At 41.7% G+C, this 19,215-nt stretch overlaps 1 protein-coding gene across 2 annotated transcripts in view; it reads right to left on the reverse strand.

Moving 5' to 3' along the window:
• KDM5B (lysine demethylase 5B) overlaps positions 1 to 18,580 on the reverse strand; it is a 97,762-nt gene extending 79,182 nt beyond the window's left edge. The window contains exon 1 of one of the 2 annotated variants that reach the window (XM_061631780.1): positions 18,178 to 18,580. In XM_061631780.1, coding sequence (XP_061487764.1) covers positions 18,178 to 18,315 — 138 coding nt within the window. In that variant the 5' untranslated portion in view covers positions 18,316 to 18,580. Of the gene's footprint in view, positions 1 to 16,481; positions 16,503 to 18,177 lie in introns of those variants that run through there. The other variant, XM_061631781.1, reaches the window with a different exon arrangement.
• Between the last annotated feature and the right edge of the window lie 635 nt (positions 18,581 to 19,215).

Genomic DNA, 19,215 nt, shown 5'->3' on the forward strand with positions numbered 1-19,215 from the left:
CAATATCAGTTCAGACCCCATGAGTATATATGTGAAATTTAGATATTTTGTACATCATTTTACACTTGTTTACACTGAATTGCATTTGCCATTTTACTTTCTATTCATCCAGTGTAGAGAGATCCTTTTAGAGCTCTTCACAATCCCCTCTTGTTTAACCACCTTGAACCATTTCGTATCATCAGCAAACTTGACTACCTTACTGCTCATCCCTAACTCTATTTATGAACAAGTTTAAAAGCGCAGGTCCCAATACTGCTCCTTGGGAGACTCACTTTCTACATTGCTCCATTGGGAGAACTGATCATTTATTCCTACTGTTTGAAATGTTTTAAAAATAAGAGTATCAAAGTTATCACTTAAGATGCAAGTTTCAAAAGATTTAGTAATATGACAAAATATTGCATATTTTAAGCAATAATGTTCAATGACAACCTTAAAAAAGAAAGGTAGATTATCATTACAAAATATTGCTGTTTCTTATGACACATTATGACTCTATATATTGTTGTTCTTAGAAAATATTAAAAAGCTTTGCTAAAGATTAAGGCTGTTTGGCTTCCCTATTAAATACCTTCCGTGGTACTATAGAGGATATATTTCACTGAAAATCAAATCTGTTATAAAGATTTGGAAAATGGTTTACACTAAAATTAAGTCCACATATCTCAGGTTTGTCATAGCGATGAAAATTATTTAATGTGTTCTTTCAGTCTATGGCAACAATATGATTACATGCAGTATAATCACTTAATAAGAAATTATTCAAATACAAGAGATGTACTTTTTATTAGGAGGTTACCATCTGCTTCTTCTAATAAAAATTTCCCACTCCGCTACCTATACCTATATTGGGGTGTGGGGTGTGCTTTGTGGTCTGGGGTAGATGCCCCTGCCACCATCTTTGTTAGGTAGGTGTATGCGTGCAGTACACTTGCATGCTGGCATAGCCACACGGAGGGATAGAGCAGCCAGGGACTATCCCCCTCTAGAATGTACCACTGGTCTCACCTTAAAGGTAGTTTTCCCAGATATCATGCCGTCAGATGGGCTGTAGTGCCGCCTAGTGTCCAAAGGCAGGAATGCACAAGAGTCAAAACTTGAGCTGCTTCTTCTGGTCCTCACTCCAGTGCATGCCTGCCTTTGTCCAAGGCACTTCTCTCCAATCTGAGAAAGAAAAGTGACCAAGGGCAAGGTGAACAGGAACAGGCAGTGAAAGAAGAACAGAAGGCCAGCCACAACTGCAGCCACAAACATCAAAAGCTAGGAGCCACCGCCACAGATAATGGGAAGGCCCGTCAGCACCTACACAGTGAGCTCTGAGTCAGTGGGGAGTAGGAAACCAGAGCCACTGACAGGGAGCCACAGTTGCAGATCCCCTGCCAAAAAACATTGAGGAAAAACTCTGGGGCCACAGAGCCATGAGCCCTACAGAGAAGGAGAGAAGCCCCACAAAAGAAGAAGGGGCTGTGGGATAAAAAAAACTCCACAGCCGCAGCCACAAACCCTGGAGAAAGCATGAAGGGGCAGCAAGAGGTAAAGGGGCAGCAAGAGGTAAAGGGGCTAAGGGAAAGAAAGAAAAACTCCACTGGAGGAAAGGGAGATGAGGCAAAAAAACCTCCAGGGCCACAGCCACAAGCCCCACTGGAGGAAAGGGAATAAAAAACTCCTACCAAGACACACAGAAACAGTCACACATACACAAGCCTCACTTAAACAAAACACAAGACTCACTCACAGACCTCCACACAACTGACAAACTGACACTCACAGAGAACAAGGAATTAGCAGGGCTTAGGCTGGAGAGAAGTGCCTTAGATGAAGGCAGGAATGCACAGGAGTAGGAACTGGAAGGAGCAGCTCAAGTCTTGACTCCTGTGCATTCCTGCCTTCAGACACTAGGTGGCGCTACAGCCCACCTGATGGCATGCTACTTGGGGAAAATGCTGATTAATATTACTACTTTTTAAACTTGAATATAAGTGATAATTTTAAAAAAGGTTAAACCCCACAAAACCACAGGGAAGGGCAATTTAAATAAACATGACATACAATGTAACATCGCCCCTAGGCAGGTTCTCTGCAAGATTTCAGCAGGACAGGTAGAGGGGTTATGAATAAGAGCTGTATTTGAAGCTTTTAAAAACAACCATTTTGTTTTCTGCTCTGTTCTTTCTGTGTCCCTGGCAAAAGCACTCTGACTGGAAGTAAACAGAGAGCTCTGGATTGGTACAGTCATTCCCTGACTGTAAGCTATAATTGTCACAAAACTTCATCACCTTGTCTGTCTCCCCCATCTGTGGAGACCTTGGGGGAAGTTACAAAAATTTACCAAGCTAGTAAAAAAAAAAAGGCACATTAGCTCTGAAACAAACTCACTTTGCCTCAGATTTTGACAGTCCAAATCTCTCCAAGACAGTGATCCTTGCCTCGGACTCATTGTCAGACGTCAAATATGTGTAATTATTCTTTTAATAAAATTAAGACATTTATACTGTAGAATTGCATAAACATACCAAACAGCACTGTTGTACCACTTTTATGCAATATATTTCATGATTGTAAAATAGTAACATCTAAGTAATAGGTATTGCATATATTTCAAGTTTCTCTCACAAATTTCCATTTTTCCGGGGGGGGGGGGAAGTTAGCCTGTTTTGTCATCCAGAAGGACAAGACAGCAGAAATGGAAGTTTAGATGGAGAATTATACAACTGCCGCATTAATATACAAAAGACAGCCTAGACTGGGAATCAGTCTTTTTTAACATAAAGTAGGTTTACCAGACACAGGTAGATCTCTTTACATTCAAGATGGCTACATCACTGATAGACAATTATAGCACATTTATTTCAATCTCTGTACAACTGCAACTGCTATCCAAGACAGAGAATAGAATCCATATTCACTAATAGGCAAAAATCCTTGCGGTTTAAGAATGTACCTATAGCCCACAGATATTTCTATCAAACTTTAAAAAGCAGGGAAATTGGGCAGCTATAGTGAATGCACCAGGGGAGCAGGAGACCTGACCTCCTCTCTGAGATATTGGGTTGCCCTACAAAGTTGTCAAAATGCAAACACAATTTGGGTTGGTCTTTCACAGTCCAATCCACTTGCTATGTAGCTTGGAAGAATTTGGTAACATGTGCCTCTGAGCATATGGTGAGTGGTGGCAACACTTGCCATCTCCAAAGATGGAGAATTATATTTTTGTATGTTTGTTGGTGTTCTTACTTTGCTTCTTTCCTGTGTTACTAATGTTTCTTCAGGGAATCTAAACCAGAAATTTCCCCCCTCCTTATTCATCCTAGAAATCTGTGTCAAATGTATTTTTATTAATTTCAAAGCCTTTTTATTGGTCATTGTCATGTGATGGTGAAGACAGCCTTTTTTGTTTCAAACTGGAGGTTATGTTCTATTTCTATTTTGGGTGCATTAACAGTTGAATCTGAAACTGCAGTTTGATGTAAAATCAGACTGATTAAAATATGTTGCTACTTCAGCTATGACTCTAGCTGTTGGAAAAAAGAGGATGCTTGTTTTCAGCCTATGTTTAAACCACTTTATTTAAGGCAAGGTGTTTACGATCAATTAAAAATATAGAGCACACCTAGAATTTTGCTAGAATATATTTCACCTCCCACTGTTTTATCTTGTGCAAATTGAGATACTTCTGAGGTCCACTGGAGACTATTTTGCAAACGTCAGTGCCATTATTCCACAATTATATTTTTTAGTGTAAATTTTGCAAAGTGTTGCTGTACTTCACATATTCATAGAAACAAATGCAAAAGAAAATGATTTCCTATAGGAAACTTCACTAAAATTGCGAAGTAAATCAGACATATTTAAAGTGACCATCTGAACTATATCAACTGTCTTAATAATGTTGCTTCCTCCCGGCTAAAACAAGATCAGCACAGGACATATCTTCTTTCTATTATTTGGGTTGATTACAGGTGTTGCCACCACTCACCATATGCTCAGAGGCATGTTACCAAATTCTTCCAAGCTACACAAGCAAGTGGATTGGACTGTGAAAGACCAACCCAAATTGTGCTTGCATTATGACAACTTTGTAGGGCAGTACAATATCTCAGAGAGGAGTTCAGGTCTCCTGCTCCCCTGGTGCATTCACTATAGCTGCCCAATTTCCCTGCTTTTTAAAGTTTGATAGAAATGTCTGTGGGCTATAGGTACATTCTTAAACCGCAAGGATTTTTGCCTATTAGTGAATTTCCCTGCTTTTTAATCTGGGAGGTAAGAAATGGGATCCTGTGCAAGTTTGCTGAGAATGGATTGATCATTTGCATGCTTATTGAGTTAAGTGGGATTTACACACACACACATGGCAATCATGCTTAGGATAGGTGAAACTGAGCACAGGGGATGGGGAAGGGAGGAGGGGGAGGAGGGAGGGGTGGAAAGGCAGAGGAGAGGACTGGGATGGGAGCAGGCAGGAGGGGGAGGGGAGAAGGACAGATGCAGTCATTTGCATGTTTATTGAGTTCAGTGGGATTTACTCCTGTGCAATCATGCTTAGGATAGGTAAAACTGACCCGGGGGGGGAGGGACGGAGGGCTAGAGTGGGCAGGGGAGGTGGAAGAAGGAAGAGGGGAGGGGAGGAGGCAGGAAGAGGGGAGGGGAGGAGGCAGGGAGAGGAGAGGGGAAGGAGGGAAAAGGCAGGTCTGATCATTTGTATGATTATTGAGTTGAATTGGATTTACTCCTATGCAATCATGATTAGGATAGATAAAACTGACCAGGCTGGGCCTGGCAACCAAGACATCTTCTGTATCTTTCAAAGTTGGGCAGTGGGAAGGGAGAATTCTACCTTGTGGTTTTTCCCATTACAATGCTGCAAGAACACCTGCACTTGGCTGACTTTCTCTTCTAAAGATACAGGATCAGCCTCAGGCCCTGAACCTGGCAACCCTACCTCCCACCCAAATTTAAAACAAATCTGTCCCTGGCCACATCCACACCAGGCCTCTATTACACTTTGGACAATCATTATTTATTTATCTATTTATTTAGTGTATTTATATACCGCCCCATAGCCGAGCTCTCTGGGCGGTTTACAATAACTAAAAACATTAAAAACAAATATACAAATTTAAAAACACATCTTTTAAAAACAATTTAAAACAATTTATCATGGCGTCTCTCAAAACCATGGCTCAAAGCCAATCATGGCTTCTCTCAAAGAATCCTGGGAAGTGTAGTTAGTGAAGGGTGCTGAGAGTTGCTAGGAGACGCCCTGTTCCTCTCACAGACCTCCAATCAGAGTGGCTGACTGTTAAACCATTCTCTCAGGGGAATAGGAGTCTCAGCACCCTTCACAAACTACACTTCCCAGGATTCTTTGAGGAAAGCCATGACTGTCTCAAATGAAATCAAGTCTGGTGTGGATGTGGCCCTCTGATTAGCCAAGCCAAACAGCTGTGAGGCTTTTAGAACACTGACAGTTGGTCCTTACTAAGCATGCCCCGCGTTATAATAGGCTTCCAGCCAAAATTTCTTAAATTAATTAAAAATCAACCAGGCATTTTTTTTACTTTTAAAGTGCAGAAGATGAAGGTCAGAGTATGGGGCAAGGTCAGTATTAGGATTACAGGTACTCTGTGAACATGGCTGATTTTTAATGAATTTCAACAGATTATGAGAACTCTGGAAGAAGGAAGTCCAAAAGGGCTCTGAGGTTTTTTTCTCTCTTTTTAGACTTTGACCTCTCGATTCTCTCTGACTGTTTTGTGTATTGCCATGTAAATTGGCAGGGTTGTTAAGCAAGCGTTTCTGAGTTCAGAATTATAAGTTTTGTAAGGTTTTGTTTTGAAATGAGCTTATGGGAAGCATCAGAATGACATGCGGGGGGTATTTTCCATTTAACATTGCGGAATGTGAAAAATCCCCGCTGGCTATAGTATACAGCCACTCTTGTGGCTGTATAATTAGCTTCTGTCCAAACAGATTCAAGAATTAATCTAGTCCCACACTAGTGAAAGTGAATCCAACATCTACCATTAAAGTCTAAAGTAGACATTCTCAGCAAAAATGTGCTTCCAATCCCCTTTGCTGAGATTATGAGGAACATGGGAAGAGGGCAATGATCAGGAAGCAGAAATCTCTCCAGAGCCTGCCAATTTCCCCTACAAATGCATCCTGCAATGTAATTATTCTCCCCCTCCTCCCCCAGCCAAGTCCTGAAACCAGAAATGAGTCCAGCTAAGAGGAAAAAGTCGTAACTAGAGTACCTGTAAGAGAGAACTGGCAACAAGGAAGAGGTTAAGAACCCCTCAACAACCCACTAGTCATCCCTTGCAAATACCCCCAGGCCACATATTACCCTAGAAAGGGAAATTCTGGGAATCCAGTATTTCTCTCATAATATCAAGTTTGGCCTTATGAGTCACTTCACACATGAATTTTTTTTCTATATAGGGGAGATGGGTTCCGCATGGCCTGGTTCACACATGACATTAAACCATAGTTAAAAATATGGTTTAATGAGAATACTTAGCACACTGGTGTCCACAGCTTAAAAGTTCTCACTGCACTCCTCCTCCACTCCTGCTGCCAGAAACAAGTCAAAGTCTGACTTGGCATGATATCCAAACCAGGGTTTATGGTTCCCTCCAAACAAACCACAAGTGGTAACCAATGTTTGTTCTTGAGTTGTTGTTCATTGTTTGTTTGGAGAAAACATACCACAACCCCAGGTTTGGCATCAGAACAAACCAGAGCCACTTGTTCTGCAGTGGCGCAGCAGCAGTAGGAGAGATGGGGAGCAGCAGACTGAGGTCTATGTAAAGTAGCCCTGATACAAGACCAATCTAGTAGTCTATGCCTGAATTGTATATTTCTGAAATCTCCTCCTAATTTCATGCTCACTGCCCTTAGCTTTGGCACAGGTGAGGGGAAACGAGCTTGCCAGTTTCTAAATGATCAAGTGGTTGCTTCTTACTGGCTGTTTTGTCAGCCAATCCTGGTCCTGGTGTTTGGCCAGGGGGTGGGGTGCAGACCAGAGAGGAGACTCTCTGGAATGTGCCAAGGCTTTAAAGCTCTGCATGCGCCACCCAGACATCTCCAATGTACATGGCAACTTCCAGGAAAAGAGGGTCTCCTTTTGGTGAGACAGGTAATGGTCCACATTATCCACAGGCACTCTTCTCAATCTGAACCTGTAATGCACCTGGTTAGGGCATTCACACTACTGTGCCTTGAGGGGGTAACATTTCTTTCTCAGTGTCATATGTTCCAGGTGTTAATAACAATATAGCCAGTGCCCTTTCTCAATTTCAAGAGGAAAGATTACAAACGTTGGTACCAGAGGTGGGGCAGATTCCAGATCTATTCCCAGAGATGCTGTGGGCTCTTGGAAGCAAACCATAAACTAGTGAATACTGGTCTTTATTGCCCCATCCATGCTATGTTCATAGTTGACCATGATGGATACCTTCATAAGTTTTGCCTCTACCCAGAGTTCTCCAAGGCCTAGGCCCACAATGGAAAAGATGGTCCTGAGGTACCTTACATCCCGGAGCAGAGCCTTTTGTTAAATATCATGACCATAGCCTTTTTTCAGTAAGGCCCAGAGCTACCCAGACCCCATAGTTCTTTTAGAGCCCACCAAGCCATAGACAGTTGGACGACAACTATTGCGTCACCACACTGTTGTTGCCCAGTTACATATGAAAGTCTCTTCCAGGTGATCCAATGAGCCCAGAACTATATGCTGGTTGCCATTTGAGTCTACACTCTTCAGGACAGCCTTCTTGCTGGCCTCCTTTGAGCCACTGAGGACAAATGAATTGGCAGTGGCATCTGGGCAGGACTATTCTCTGGGTGGGCCTTAGCCTTAACTGACATCACCTGGAACAAGGTCAGTTTTTACTTGCATATTAGGTGTTCAAAAATGGACCAGCTGGTATGGGGCACCTCCATATACCTTAAGGAAACCTCAGTGGAAGGACCCTGTACTAAAAAGGATCTCCATGCTTGTCTTTCTGTCAAACCAACCATCTTCAGCCAGCTGTTTCTCTATTCCTATGGCAGTACGATCAGTCAGCATCTGTTTGCAGGAGAATTCAGATGCTGCACTGCCAACATTGGGCTGGACCCAGCCAAGTTTGCTCCCCATTCCTTCCGCATTGGAGCTGCTACTATAGCAGTGGAGTAGTGCCTCTCTGCCGAGTAGTTTCAATCTATTGGATGTTGGGAAGTGGCTTATAAGGCATATATCTGTCCTCACAGGATCGAGACCAGGGTTTCTCACTCTTTCTCTAACCCTCAGGTCGAAAGTTGGATTGGATTTGAGGACATAATTGTCTTCTGGGCCAGATGACATGCAATTTTCTCATAATGGAATTAACATCTTTGTTTGGAAGAAAAGCTCCACATTTCCTGGTTCGGCATTCGTGATCTGACATGGGATGGCCTAATTCCACTGGTGCAAGAGAAGGTTTCAGTGCTTGGCCCACCTCCTTGTCATTCAACTGGCAAATGCAAGGGCCTCAATCTCACCATGGCAGCCATGTCAGACATCTCCTGGATATGGGAGACCTTCCCTGGAACCCAGATACAGTAGTCATCAATGCTGCAATCCTGGGTATAGAATGGGGCCCAGGATCCAGCCAAGGTAGACAGTACACAGAGGAAGGTAAATAAGGTCCTATGCCACTTGCTGCCCTCAAAACAAGGCAGAGTCATACAGCATCCAGACATTCTATATCACCTGACTGACCAATGGCATAGATCTGTCCCAGGAGGGATGGACACTTGGATGCTGGACATTCAGGCTACTCTGTCCAACTGGTTGCGGTCATAAGTTGGTTGGCATGGGACAGATGACTAAGCCTCCTGCTTCTTGTAGCAGGAAAAGAATATTGGGCAGTATCCACAGTCATCTAGGGGGACCTCCATAAGGGGTCTTGGGTGGTGCCCACCCTGAAGGCCATGGCCCCAACTGGGGGCTGAGGCTGCCCGTCACCCACCCAGGGTGCAGGTGGGGCCTAGTCAGAATGGTCCACGACAGGATGGGGCCCTTAAGCCCATCAACACCCTTGTTGTTCCTCCAGTCAGTGGGCTGGGGATGGGAGTGTCTGGCTGCCCGATCACCGGATCCTAGACCTACAGCATGCCAACCCAGTTTATGACTGTAACCAAAAGAGCAAAAAAAGTTGTGGCCTTTATCTCCTCATAAAGCAAGCTCTTTGATTCTGTAAACAGCAGGTACTATTTTTCTCCACAGCTACACACACTGTTCACATATTGAATCTCATGTATCTCCCACACAACTTACCACACTGAAGATTTAGCAAACCTCACATCATCCCTTCTCCTGACTTGGATTATTTTAAAATATATTGCCAACTTTTCCAATATTGATTTATATAGTTTCTAGCCTTTAGCAAAGCCATGAAACTAATACAAAATTTGCTTCCGTCCATTTCATTAATGAAAAAGGATCAATGGTAAACAATTTATTGTTTTCCTTCACAGTATTAAGTTTTGCTGTACAAACATCTCAGACAGAGGGACTGTTGTACAGTGATGAAATTATTTTTCCCATGTGTCTTCCCAAGATAAGAAAACATTAGAACACATTGTCCATTTGGTATAAAATGATGTGCCAACTTGAAGATAATAATTGTAATTACTGGTAGGAATATCTAAAAGATACATGAAATTAGAAGACTGGCATACTCTAGAATCGCTTTAGTAGCACTGAAAAGGGTCAAGGAAGTTCTGAAGACTTGCTTCATCTCTGTAACGGCTCATCTACATGGTTTAGTGTGTATTTGGTGCTACTCACAGCTCCTTTAAATTTGCACAGTTCACATGACATTACCAGCAAACAGAAGCTATCATGCAGTTTCCCCCCTGTAAATCCGTACTAACCCAATCCTCTGACAATACGAAAAGGAAAAAAGTCTTCACTCCGTATCTCTAGTGCTTGCAGATGCTTTGCTCTGATGCTTTTAGGTGGGTGTGTCAAACGTTCCCCTCGCCATGCCCACTCACTCCTCCTCCCTTTGTTCATTTTATTTCCCGTAGGTTGACAAGCAACTTCCAACTACTCTCCCCTGTTCTGCTAGCCTTTTTTATGTTGCCGCAAATGGTGCCTTATTTTTCTTGTGTGCAAAAGCATAATGCTGCTCAAATATTTGTATTTCAGCTCTTGTACCAGTGAAAGCACAAATAATCACACTTCATTTTTTTTTTTAATGAAACTTACTGGAGAACAAACTGAGCATGCTCGGTTGCCAAGTAACCAGAGGGAGTGGAAATGTTAAATTAGAGAGCATGGTCATTAGGAAGCTGCATGATTGATCCTTTCCCTCAGTGTGAACAGAAAACTCTTGTGTTTGCAGGTGGCATTGAGCCTTTACTGTGGACACTGCAAATAGAAAACGGAGGTGAAAACAGCATCTTCAGTACGAAGTTATGCTCCCACGTGGATAAGCCCTAAATCATCTACCTGTATAAATCCAGCCTTCAAATATTAAATGTATCAATTTATTTTTACTGTTCCACAGATAACCTAAAAAAGGTTGATCATACAAAACATACAGCAGATTTAATGCCGTATTATAAGTACTATCTGATCCACTGCTTCATATTCAGCTCTCCACCCTTAGTTTTTAAATGGGTGTATGTACACCAAGCTTCTTAATTTGTGCAGTACACTGACTCCAGGCTATGCTCACAGCCTTAGGTGTATTCACTTGTCTCTGTCTGGTTCATCACACATTAGGCAAGCCTCAGCATGCCATAGTTCACACAAATAGTCATGTTGGTTTCTACATGTTTCTACAAGGATGCAATAGAACAAATAATTCTTTTATCATCATAGGTAATGATGCATCTGTTTTGCACCAGAAATCACTGAGTCTATGACTTTTAGCAGGACTTGAAAGTAGCCTTACCAGTTCAAGCTTCTCATGGGAATGAAGCAATATTAGACTGCATTAATATAAATCAGACATTTAAGGTATAGTCTCTGTAAATTCACTTCTAAGTCTCTGACAAAGGAAGAAGAGAGGGCTGATGTTCTACAAAGTTTCACTGAACAAGTAAGGGCCAGCTCAACTGGCACAAACCTTGAGTATGTGTACTTCCCCCTCCCCTTCACACACAAAGGGAAGTATTGTTGTTTGTTGATGTTTTTGAACTTGGAAAATGGTAGTTTGTTCAAGCCATTATTTCTTAACAAGCTAGGATATCAAAATCTGAATCTGATCAAAGTCTTGTGCCAACTCATTCAAGTAATAACAACTAACTTCAGTGCCATCACCAAGAAGGTTATGTCAAACGCTGAAAAGTTTAAATTTAAGCCAATTTAATTGTTTCTTCAATAAGACTAAAATTATTTAAATCTATATATATATTTCAAGAAGCGTTTTAAGTTGAGACCTATCCCGGTCTGCGTCTGTGTTAGAATTGCTTGTTAATATGTTTTTTACTAATGTTTTTAACCCTTTTTTAAAGATGTTTTTAAAGCTTTTTTTTAATGTTTTTAATTTTGTTTTGTTTTAATGTATTTTAAGGTCTGTTTTTATGATGTGTTAAAGTGTTTTAGCGCTTCTGTTTGCCGCCCTGGGCCCCTGCTAGGAGGAAGAGCGGGATATAAATCAAATAATAAATAAATAAATAAATAAATAAATAAATAAATAAATAAATACATACATACATACATACATACATACATACATACATACATACATACATACATACATACATACATGTTTTGTTAAGTTCTGGTTGGGCTATTAAGAATAGATTTCTTAGTCCAGAAAGGACTTGTTCAACTGCATTGTCATCACTGACAGGTTGTAGTGCTGGTGCTGCTGGAAAGGAGTATTCCAGGACCTGGAAATACTCTTACCTGCTTTCTGGATATCAACACTGGATATCAATTTCTGGGGGCCTTTTGGCCAAAATGTGGTATATAAATAAACTATAAACTAAACTAAACTAAACCACCATCACAACTGGGAATAAGCTTTGCCATTTAGAACATTTCTCACTTTTTTCCAGTGAATATGCATTCGAAGGGCTGTGAGGAACTTCCATCTACCTTCTGCGTAGAGCTCCATAGAAACCATCACCCATGCCACTTACCTTTACAACACCTCTGTAATAAGTAGGCATTTAGTAAGTGGCATTTTGGATTGGTCATGTATGGTGTAGTATTGGCTTTTCCATTATTATTCTTAACTACATTTAATTTTTCCTATGTCATTTTCTTTTAATTTAGCCTCTTTTATCCCCCAAACCATTTGACTACCGTTAGACTGAGAGCCTCAAGGAAACCAGTAATCAATTAGGAAAACCTATTTTAAGCTGCTCTGAACCTGTGGGGTTCAAAGTACGATAGAGTAAAATATAAACCAAATAAATAGATTCAGATGAGTCCAGTAAGACAATCATCCATGCCAAATCATGTTTGGAAGCAATGGGGATGTGCTGCAAGATTATCCAACCCTTCTCCTTTCCTATTTCCCTCTAACTACAGTATCCTATGGCACATAGGTTTAGGCAAACCTACTAAGACATGTAATTTTATTATGTACATTTGTTTTTAAAATATGTTAATCTTGATATGTTGATAATTTTATTCTATCTACTGCTTTTAAAGTCTGTTTTATTGATATTTTAATATTTGATATCATTTTATGTAAACTGCTTAGAATTTTTTATTAAGCAGCATATAAATCTTGTTCAATAAATAAAATAAATCCAAATATAGCAAACTATACTTAGCATTAACCAGAACTGCCTCCAAACTATTGTTTAAAAAACCACTTTAAACTGGTTTGAATTCATGGTTTAGAGCAGAGGCCCTCCAGATTTTGCTGAACTACAACTCCCAACAGGGCTAGCAAGCATGGCCAATGGCCAAAAATGATGAAAGCTGTAGTTCAGCAACATCTGGAGGGCTGAAGATTTACCACGCCTGGTTTAAGGGATAGTGCTGACCACAATTTGCACAATTTAGTGTCACAGCAAACTACAGACATAAGAAACAAGAAAACAGGGAGAGAATCATTATAAGAAACCTGAGAAGTATGCAAACTCAGAGCACATTCTTGATGGTTTGAACAATCAAAACGTGATGTCTAAACTCAGCCACTACGAAGATAAGACATGGGAAGGGAGGGGACATGGCCTGAGAAGGCTCTGAGAGCCTCTTTCTATGTAAAGAGAATGTTTCACTGACCTCTGGATGTGACAGTGGGTTTAATTCCCAGGGTAGAAATATGTGGAACAGATAACAGGAAGGACATAAGCACAGACCTAATGAAGGGCCAATAAAAGAACTTTCTAAACAAATTGACTAGTTTTACCCTCCTTTCTGGACTAAAATTAATATTAAGATCTGCTACTCCTAAGTACAGTATACAAGACTTCACTGTCCATATACATATATGAGGCAATGGTTGTTTGTTTCAGAGGTTTCCTCTAGAAAAACAGATGTATAGTGTCACAAATCATTTAACTAATCAAGCATTTTGGAGGATAAATTGTAGTTCTAATGAACTTAAGTCATTAATATAAAGCGCAGTAACTAGTTTATATATGCTTACAAAGCATAGGGCTGGATCTAGATATGCCCTTCTGCAAATGGAAGAGCTTTCATGGACGTTCACAGAGTTCACAGAAGGGAGTAATCCAGTAGAAGCTCCCACTGAAGAAAAGCGAATGGCCATTTTCACCAATTTTTCCATTCTCTGAAGTTCCAGAGGGTTCCCAACTCTCAGGAGCAGCTTTTCAAAAGGAAAGAGGAGTTGGCAAAAATTGCTTCCCCTCCTCCATTCCACCAGCACAGTATTCCATTTCTGAACTCTGCTGAGGAGAACTCTGGATCCAACCCATAACATTTCATTTTAGCATTAAATGTTCAGGGTAAGTCCAAAGCAAGTATATTCCAATGCTACACACACAACAAATGGGAACTGGATTACTTAACTGTAAGTGTAGAATTAAATAATGTTATGGTAGAGAAGATACAGTTCCGTGTACCTCTTATCTAGAAAGGAATCTTTTCTGTCTTTTGGTTTATATACTATTCATTAAAATAAAAAGAGCAGTTCTGCCTTGTTTTAAAGAGGATATTAGTTCAGAGGCCCATATTACAGCTTTGATGCTAGTAGCACTGAGTGAAATGGTTATTTATTTTGTTCAAGATAACGGTAGATGCTCATACTGGAACACAGGATTTTTCAAGTCTGTAGATTCAATCCAGTACATAAGTATCTGTAACAATTACTCTGCTCTTATGGAGAGCTACATGCATCTAAACCCTTTGAAATCAGTCGTCTTAGGCATGCCTAACTTCACATAAAACAAGGCTGTGTGCTGGACTGCAGCCGATATTAAGGGCTATATTCAACGTAGCACAAAAGCAAATGTTCTGTCAACACAAGGATTTATCCTTCCACAATGGAAGGGTCTCCCTTTCTCCTTCCCCCATGCACCCCCTAAATCTGTTCTGGGGTTTTCCCCAATCCTCTTGAGTAGATTTGGGGATGGTGTAAGGCATGCATGGAGGGAGCAGAGGGAAGGAAAGTTCCACTGCATGAGTGGAAATCGTTCCACTCACACAATTTAGTTGAATACCACCCTAAGAATTTTAAGACCAATGCAAAAAAAAGTATTCAGTTAAAAAGCAGATGGGAACGAGGATCTAGGGTTTTATTTAAACATCAAATGCACCAATATGAGTCACTGAGTGATATTATTTGGCTATATTAATTTCCATGGGCATTTTGTCTTGTACATCATAGGGATGTAGACTGCCTCATTATACAACTCTCAGAAAAGTCCCTTCTTTTTAATGTATCTGTCCACTTATATAACCAACAAAAGTTGGAGTGATAAGTTTTTGAAAAACCACTCACAAAACATGGTGGCAGAGTGTGCCTCTTTAAAAATGGCAGCAGACTGCATCTTGAGTTAGAACAAAGCACTAGTGTTAGTGGTTGGAGTGGAGGGATTATTATTACAAACACATACATACACTTCCCATTGCTCCTTCCCTATTTTAAAAAAACTTGAACAAGGCAGCAGGTACAAAAGGGATGACACTTTATGGAGCTGGAAGCAAGAAAGCTAGAAACAATGATTGGGTAGCATGCAAGCCCAGACAAAATTAACAGATGTCTTGTGTCTTCAGGTTCCTTCAATGCTAACAGGCAAACACCCAGCAATTAATCCTTTAAATCAGAGATGGCTAACTTGCATCCTCAAGGGTCATGTTATATTCCATATACTAGTCCATGAACCAGAAGTATTTTGTGCAATCTAACCCATTCAGGTATGACCAGGCCCTATCGTAAAGGTAGTATCACCTACCAGGAAGGGTTTCAGGAGTACGGAACACAAGTACTCAAACGTTAAAAAATCACTTGGGGAGGGGGGGAGGGGGGCTTCTGGAAAGATCTCCTCAAAGGGCAGGCTAGTAGTGATTATTTACCTTTCCAAAATATACCTAAGCATGCAGAAATTTATATGAAATACATGTCTCATAGCTTATTTTCCTCACAAGTAAAACCAAGAGGGTTATTTTACCATGCCTTGATTGGTAAGACCACTAGGGGCCAAACAATCAAGTTGACCATCCTAGCACTAAAAATATATTTTACAAAACACACCCACATTATGTGTGTCCTATTCAAAGATGATAAAACCACAAGCGATCGCAAACAATCCACTCAAAATGATTTTACAAACACAGGGATTTAAAATGGTTATCATACAAACAGATGTTTCACAATCTTACATGCAGTTTTATCTCATTCCACAGCAGATTTTAAAATATATCCACACATACAATTAGAACATAAAGAGAAAGCTGTAGAAACTGAAGAGAAACTTTAAACAATCATATAACTATATTAAATTGAATTATTTTTAAATAAGAAGGCTGCCCTATTTAGTGTATATGCAAGTGCCATTCACCAATCACTGTTTCCACCAAATCTTATTGAAATAAATGGAACTGAACAGGAACAAAGGTTGGCAGATTTCAACCAGTAGAATAAGCAGAGTTCCTGCATACTACTTTCTTCAGTTAGGGGTTAATCTTCAGTTAGGTTTTCCAGTTAAAGTCATATTAAAATGTATCTGAATGCACAGAATGGCTAGAATTCAAGTTTCACTGCAGAACTCTTAAGTTCATCAAAATGTCTTCTTTATAGTCAGCTCCAAATTAACATTTCAAGTATTTTAACTATAATGTGTTTGAATCCACATTTATCAATAGGGCTCCCTAAATGAACAGTGATTTCTGTTATAAGTGAAAGTAGTGTATATCCCCTTGTAACATGCAAATCTTTGTTTCTTCAAATCCTTCCTCATTCACATAGTTTACCTTTTTTTGAGAACGTACAAATCATGGTAACAAAGCTGCAGCAAATTATACTGAGAAGCAATTTTTTAAAAATAACTGAATTGAGTTACTGGCTCAAAATTACCCTTTCTGCAATCTTCTGTAGTGACTGTTTACACTTCAAATGATGAAGACTTATCACCCTTCCCACTATGTACCGCACTCTAAAATGGTGGCCATGTCTGCCTAGGATTCTGAAAGAAAATCTCTTTCAAAACTCCATGGCTTATGTTTATATGTGCCCAACTTTAAAATATGAGTACCTGTACTGTATTAAAATTAACCCAGATGGATTGGCCACAAAAGTGGCCACAAAAAAGCTTTTATGGATACAGAAAACAGGGAAATAAGGAAATCTACAGTCAGCTCAACCACAATGCCAACATGGAGGGCAACACCCAAGCAGCTGCCTCACTTAGGTCTTTACACAGTGACTGGTATATAGTATTTCTGTTGAAAGTAGCATCCAGTACCCAAGAATTTGCCAATGTTTAAACTTTGTTAGATAAACCACATGAAAGAAACACTTATTTACCTTCAAAATATCCTACTCTATGAAAAGGTAAAGCTGTGACAATGGCTGCCTCTTTCTAGTTATAAAAAATAATATTCAGCTACTTTTGTTGCATAAGTCTTTAAACAATTAAAAAAAAATCTTTCTTCACTAGTTGCCTCTGCAAAGCAACTCGCCTTTCCCCAATTTAAATGTGGGCTTGCAAGGCAGTTTTTGAGCCTTAATAAAGTTCCTCCCCTGCCCCCTTCAAAATTTTAAAGCTGCTCTCATATGCCTAAGTAGATCTTGCTCATGTGCAGAAACAAAAGCCTAAACTGCTCTTTAGAGGCCATGCCACTGGCTACCCTAGGACAAGTCATCTCAAGAAGGCACTTGAGAACAACTTCTCTGTTTGATTTGGAAGCCTAGCAGCTTAGAAACGTGCCTCATTGTGTGAGTTGTGCGTGCGTTTCTTGCTTTCCAAACCGCTAGGCAGACACACAGCCAAGCAACTTTATTTAGGCCGTGGAGGAGGCATGGGGCGACGAGGGAGTAGAGTTCTCCGAGTCGAAAGTGAGCTAGGGGGCCAAACTGAGAACGATGGGGGGGTGTAGAGAGAGAAGCTCACTGGCAGCCATATTAAAGAGTGGGTCTCCCTCGAGGAGCCAAGCCTCGAAGTCTGTTTGGTTGAAAAAGATACACAAGAAGGCCATTCTACACTCCATCCCGCGGCCCATGACCCCATTTCTATGGGAAAACGCTATTCTGGGCCCCCAAACAAGTCAATAGTGCGACAATGATGCCTTTTAGGATTGCGGGCTCCTCAGGGGCAGGAGCAAGGAACGAGCTGTCCAGGGCCTCAGAAGCCCACAGCGCCCCCCCTTATTAGGGAAGGCATCTGGCCATTAGATGGGTAAAAAGGGTCCCTCCCCTCTCTATGGGAAGGGGCAATCTTTCCCCTATAAAGACTTGCGGAGGGCGAAGGCGGGAGGGCCCCCGAGATGCGGCGAAGACTAGGGAGGGGGAATTGGAGATGTAAAAGTTTCTGAGTGGGATATGTACAAGGACGCCTGCCCCCCGTGTCGAGGGGTCTCGGGGACAGGCGAGGTATTGGGACCTCGAGAGAAGGGGGGCGGAAGGCTTGCTGGGAGAGGATGCTGTTGCCCCCAGACTCTTTACACGTAGGCCGTTCCCCATCCCGGATCGGGTCGTGGGGAGGGGGACGGAGGTGGAGGAGGCGGCGAATAGGTCGTCGCTGTCCCGCAGGTCGTCGCCAAGGCTCACTCACCGGCGGCGGCCGCACCTTGCAGATCCCAGTCTGCTCGGCGATGGGCCGGATCTTGTGGATAAAGGCGAAGGGGTCAGCGAATTCCTCCCAGCTGGGCTCGAAGACGGGACACTCGGGCGGTGGCAGGAACTCGGCCATGGTCAGCCTGGGTCGCCGGCAGGACGGGCAGCTCCGAGTAAAGCAGCCGTTCCGAACAATCCCCCAACAGCCAAAGCGTCGCTGAGCTCCGCTAGAACGGCCCGTGTGCCTCCGCGAGAGCAAGGGTGGGAGGAGGGAGGAAAAGAGTCCGCGGTGGAGGCCGGGCCCTATGGAACGTGCCGCCCTCTCTCCTTTCTCTCTTAGAGACGCCCGTTCACTCCCTCACGCCACATGGGATGTCAGCCTTTTTCTCCACCGCACCCTTTTGTCGGGGGGGAACTCGTGGACGCCAACTCTTGTCCGAAAGAGCTTGAACAAAACACGCATGCATACATGGTCTTATTTGAAAAAGGGCCTTTTCTGGGACGACCCACTGTAGAATATAGGGCCTGTATGTATGCCTAAAAAGTTATGGGGCTTGACCAAGAAAGTGATAGTCCTAAGCATTACAACCGTGGCTGCCGCTGGATTGGTTCAATTGTGCTTCTTTCCCCGAACGGAATGTGACTATTTTGGAAAGAGAGAGGTGCTCGCGCTTCAGGGCTAGGCCTTCAGGCTCCGTGGTAGAGTTTTGGTTGGATCATTCAATCAGGTCATTCTGTTTGTGCTAAAGTTTGCCTCAAACAGTTGATATGACAAACAGGAAACATATGGTATCAGGCCCGAAAAGTCTGGCCAGTCTAGGGACAAAATGGGATTCTGAAAAGTGGAACAACATTTGCTTAAGAGATCTGAGTTCGCTGAAGGTCTGAGTGTTCCTTGGTCTGGGGTACCCATTATTTTGTAGTATACACAAAACATTAACTCCATTTTGTTTCTCTAACAAAATAAGTCCTTAACAGCCTCCTCCTTTATTAAATGTAATATATGCCACTTGTCACATTCCACGTAGATATCTCT

The sequence above is a fragment of the Rhineura floridana genome, chromosome 6 (genome assembly GCF_030035675.1).
Source record: "Rhineura floridana isolate rRhiFlo1 chromosome 6, rRhiFlo1.hap2, whole genome shotgun sequence".
NCBI lineage: Eukaryota > Metazoa > Chordata > Lepidosauria > Squamata > Rhineuridae > Rhineura > Rhineura floridana.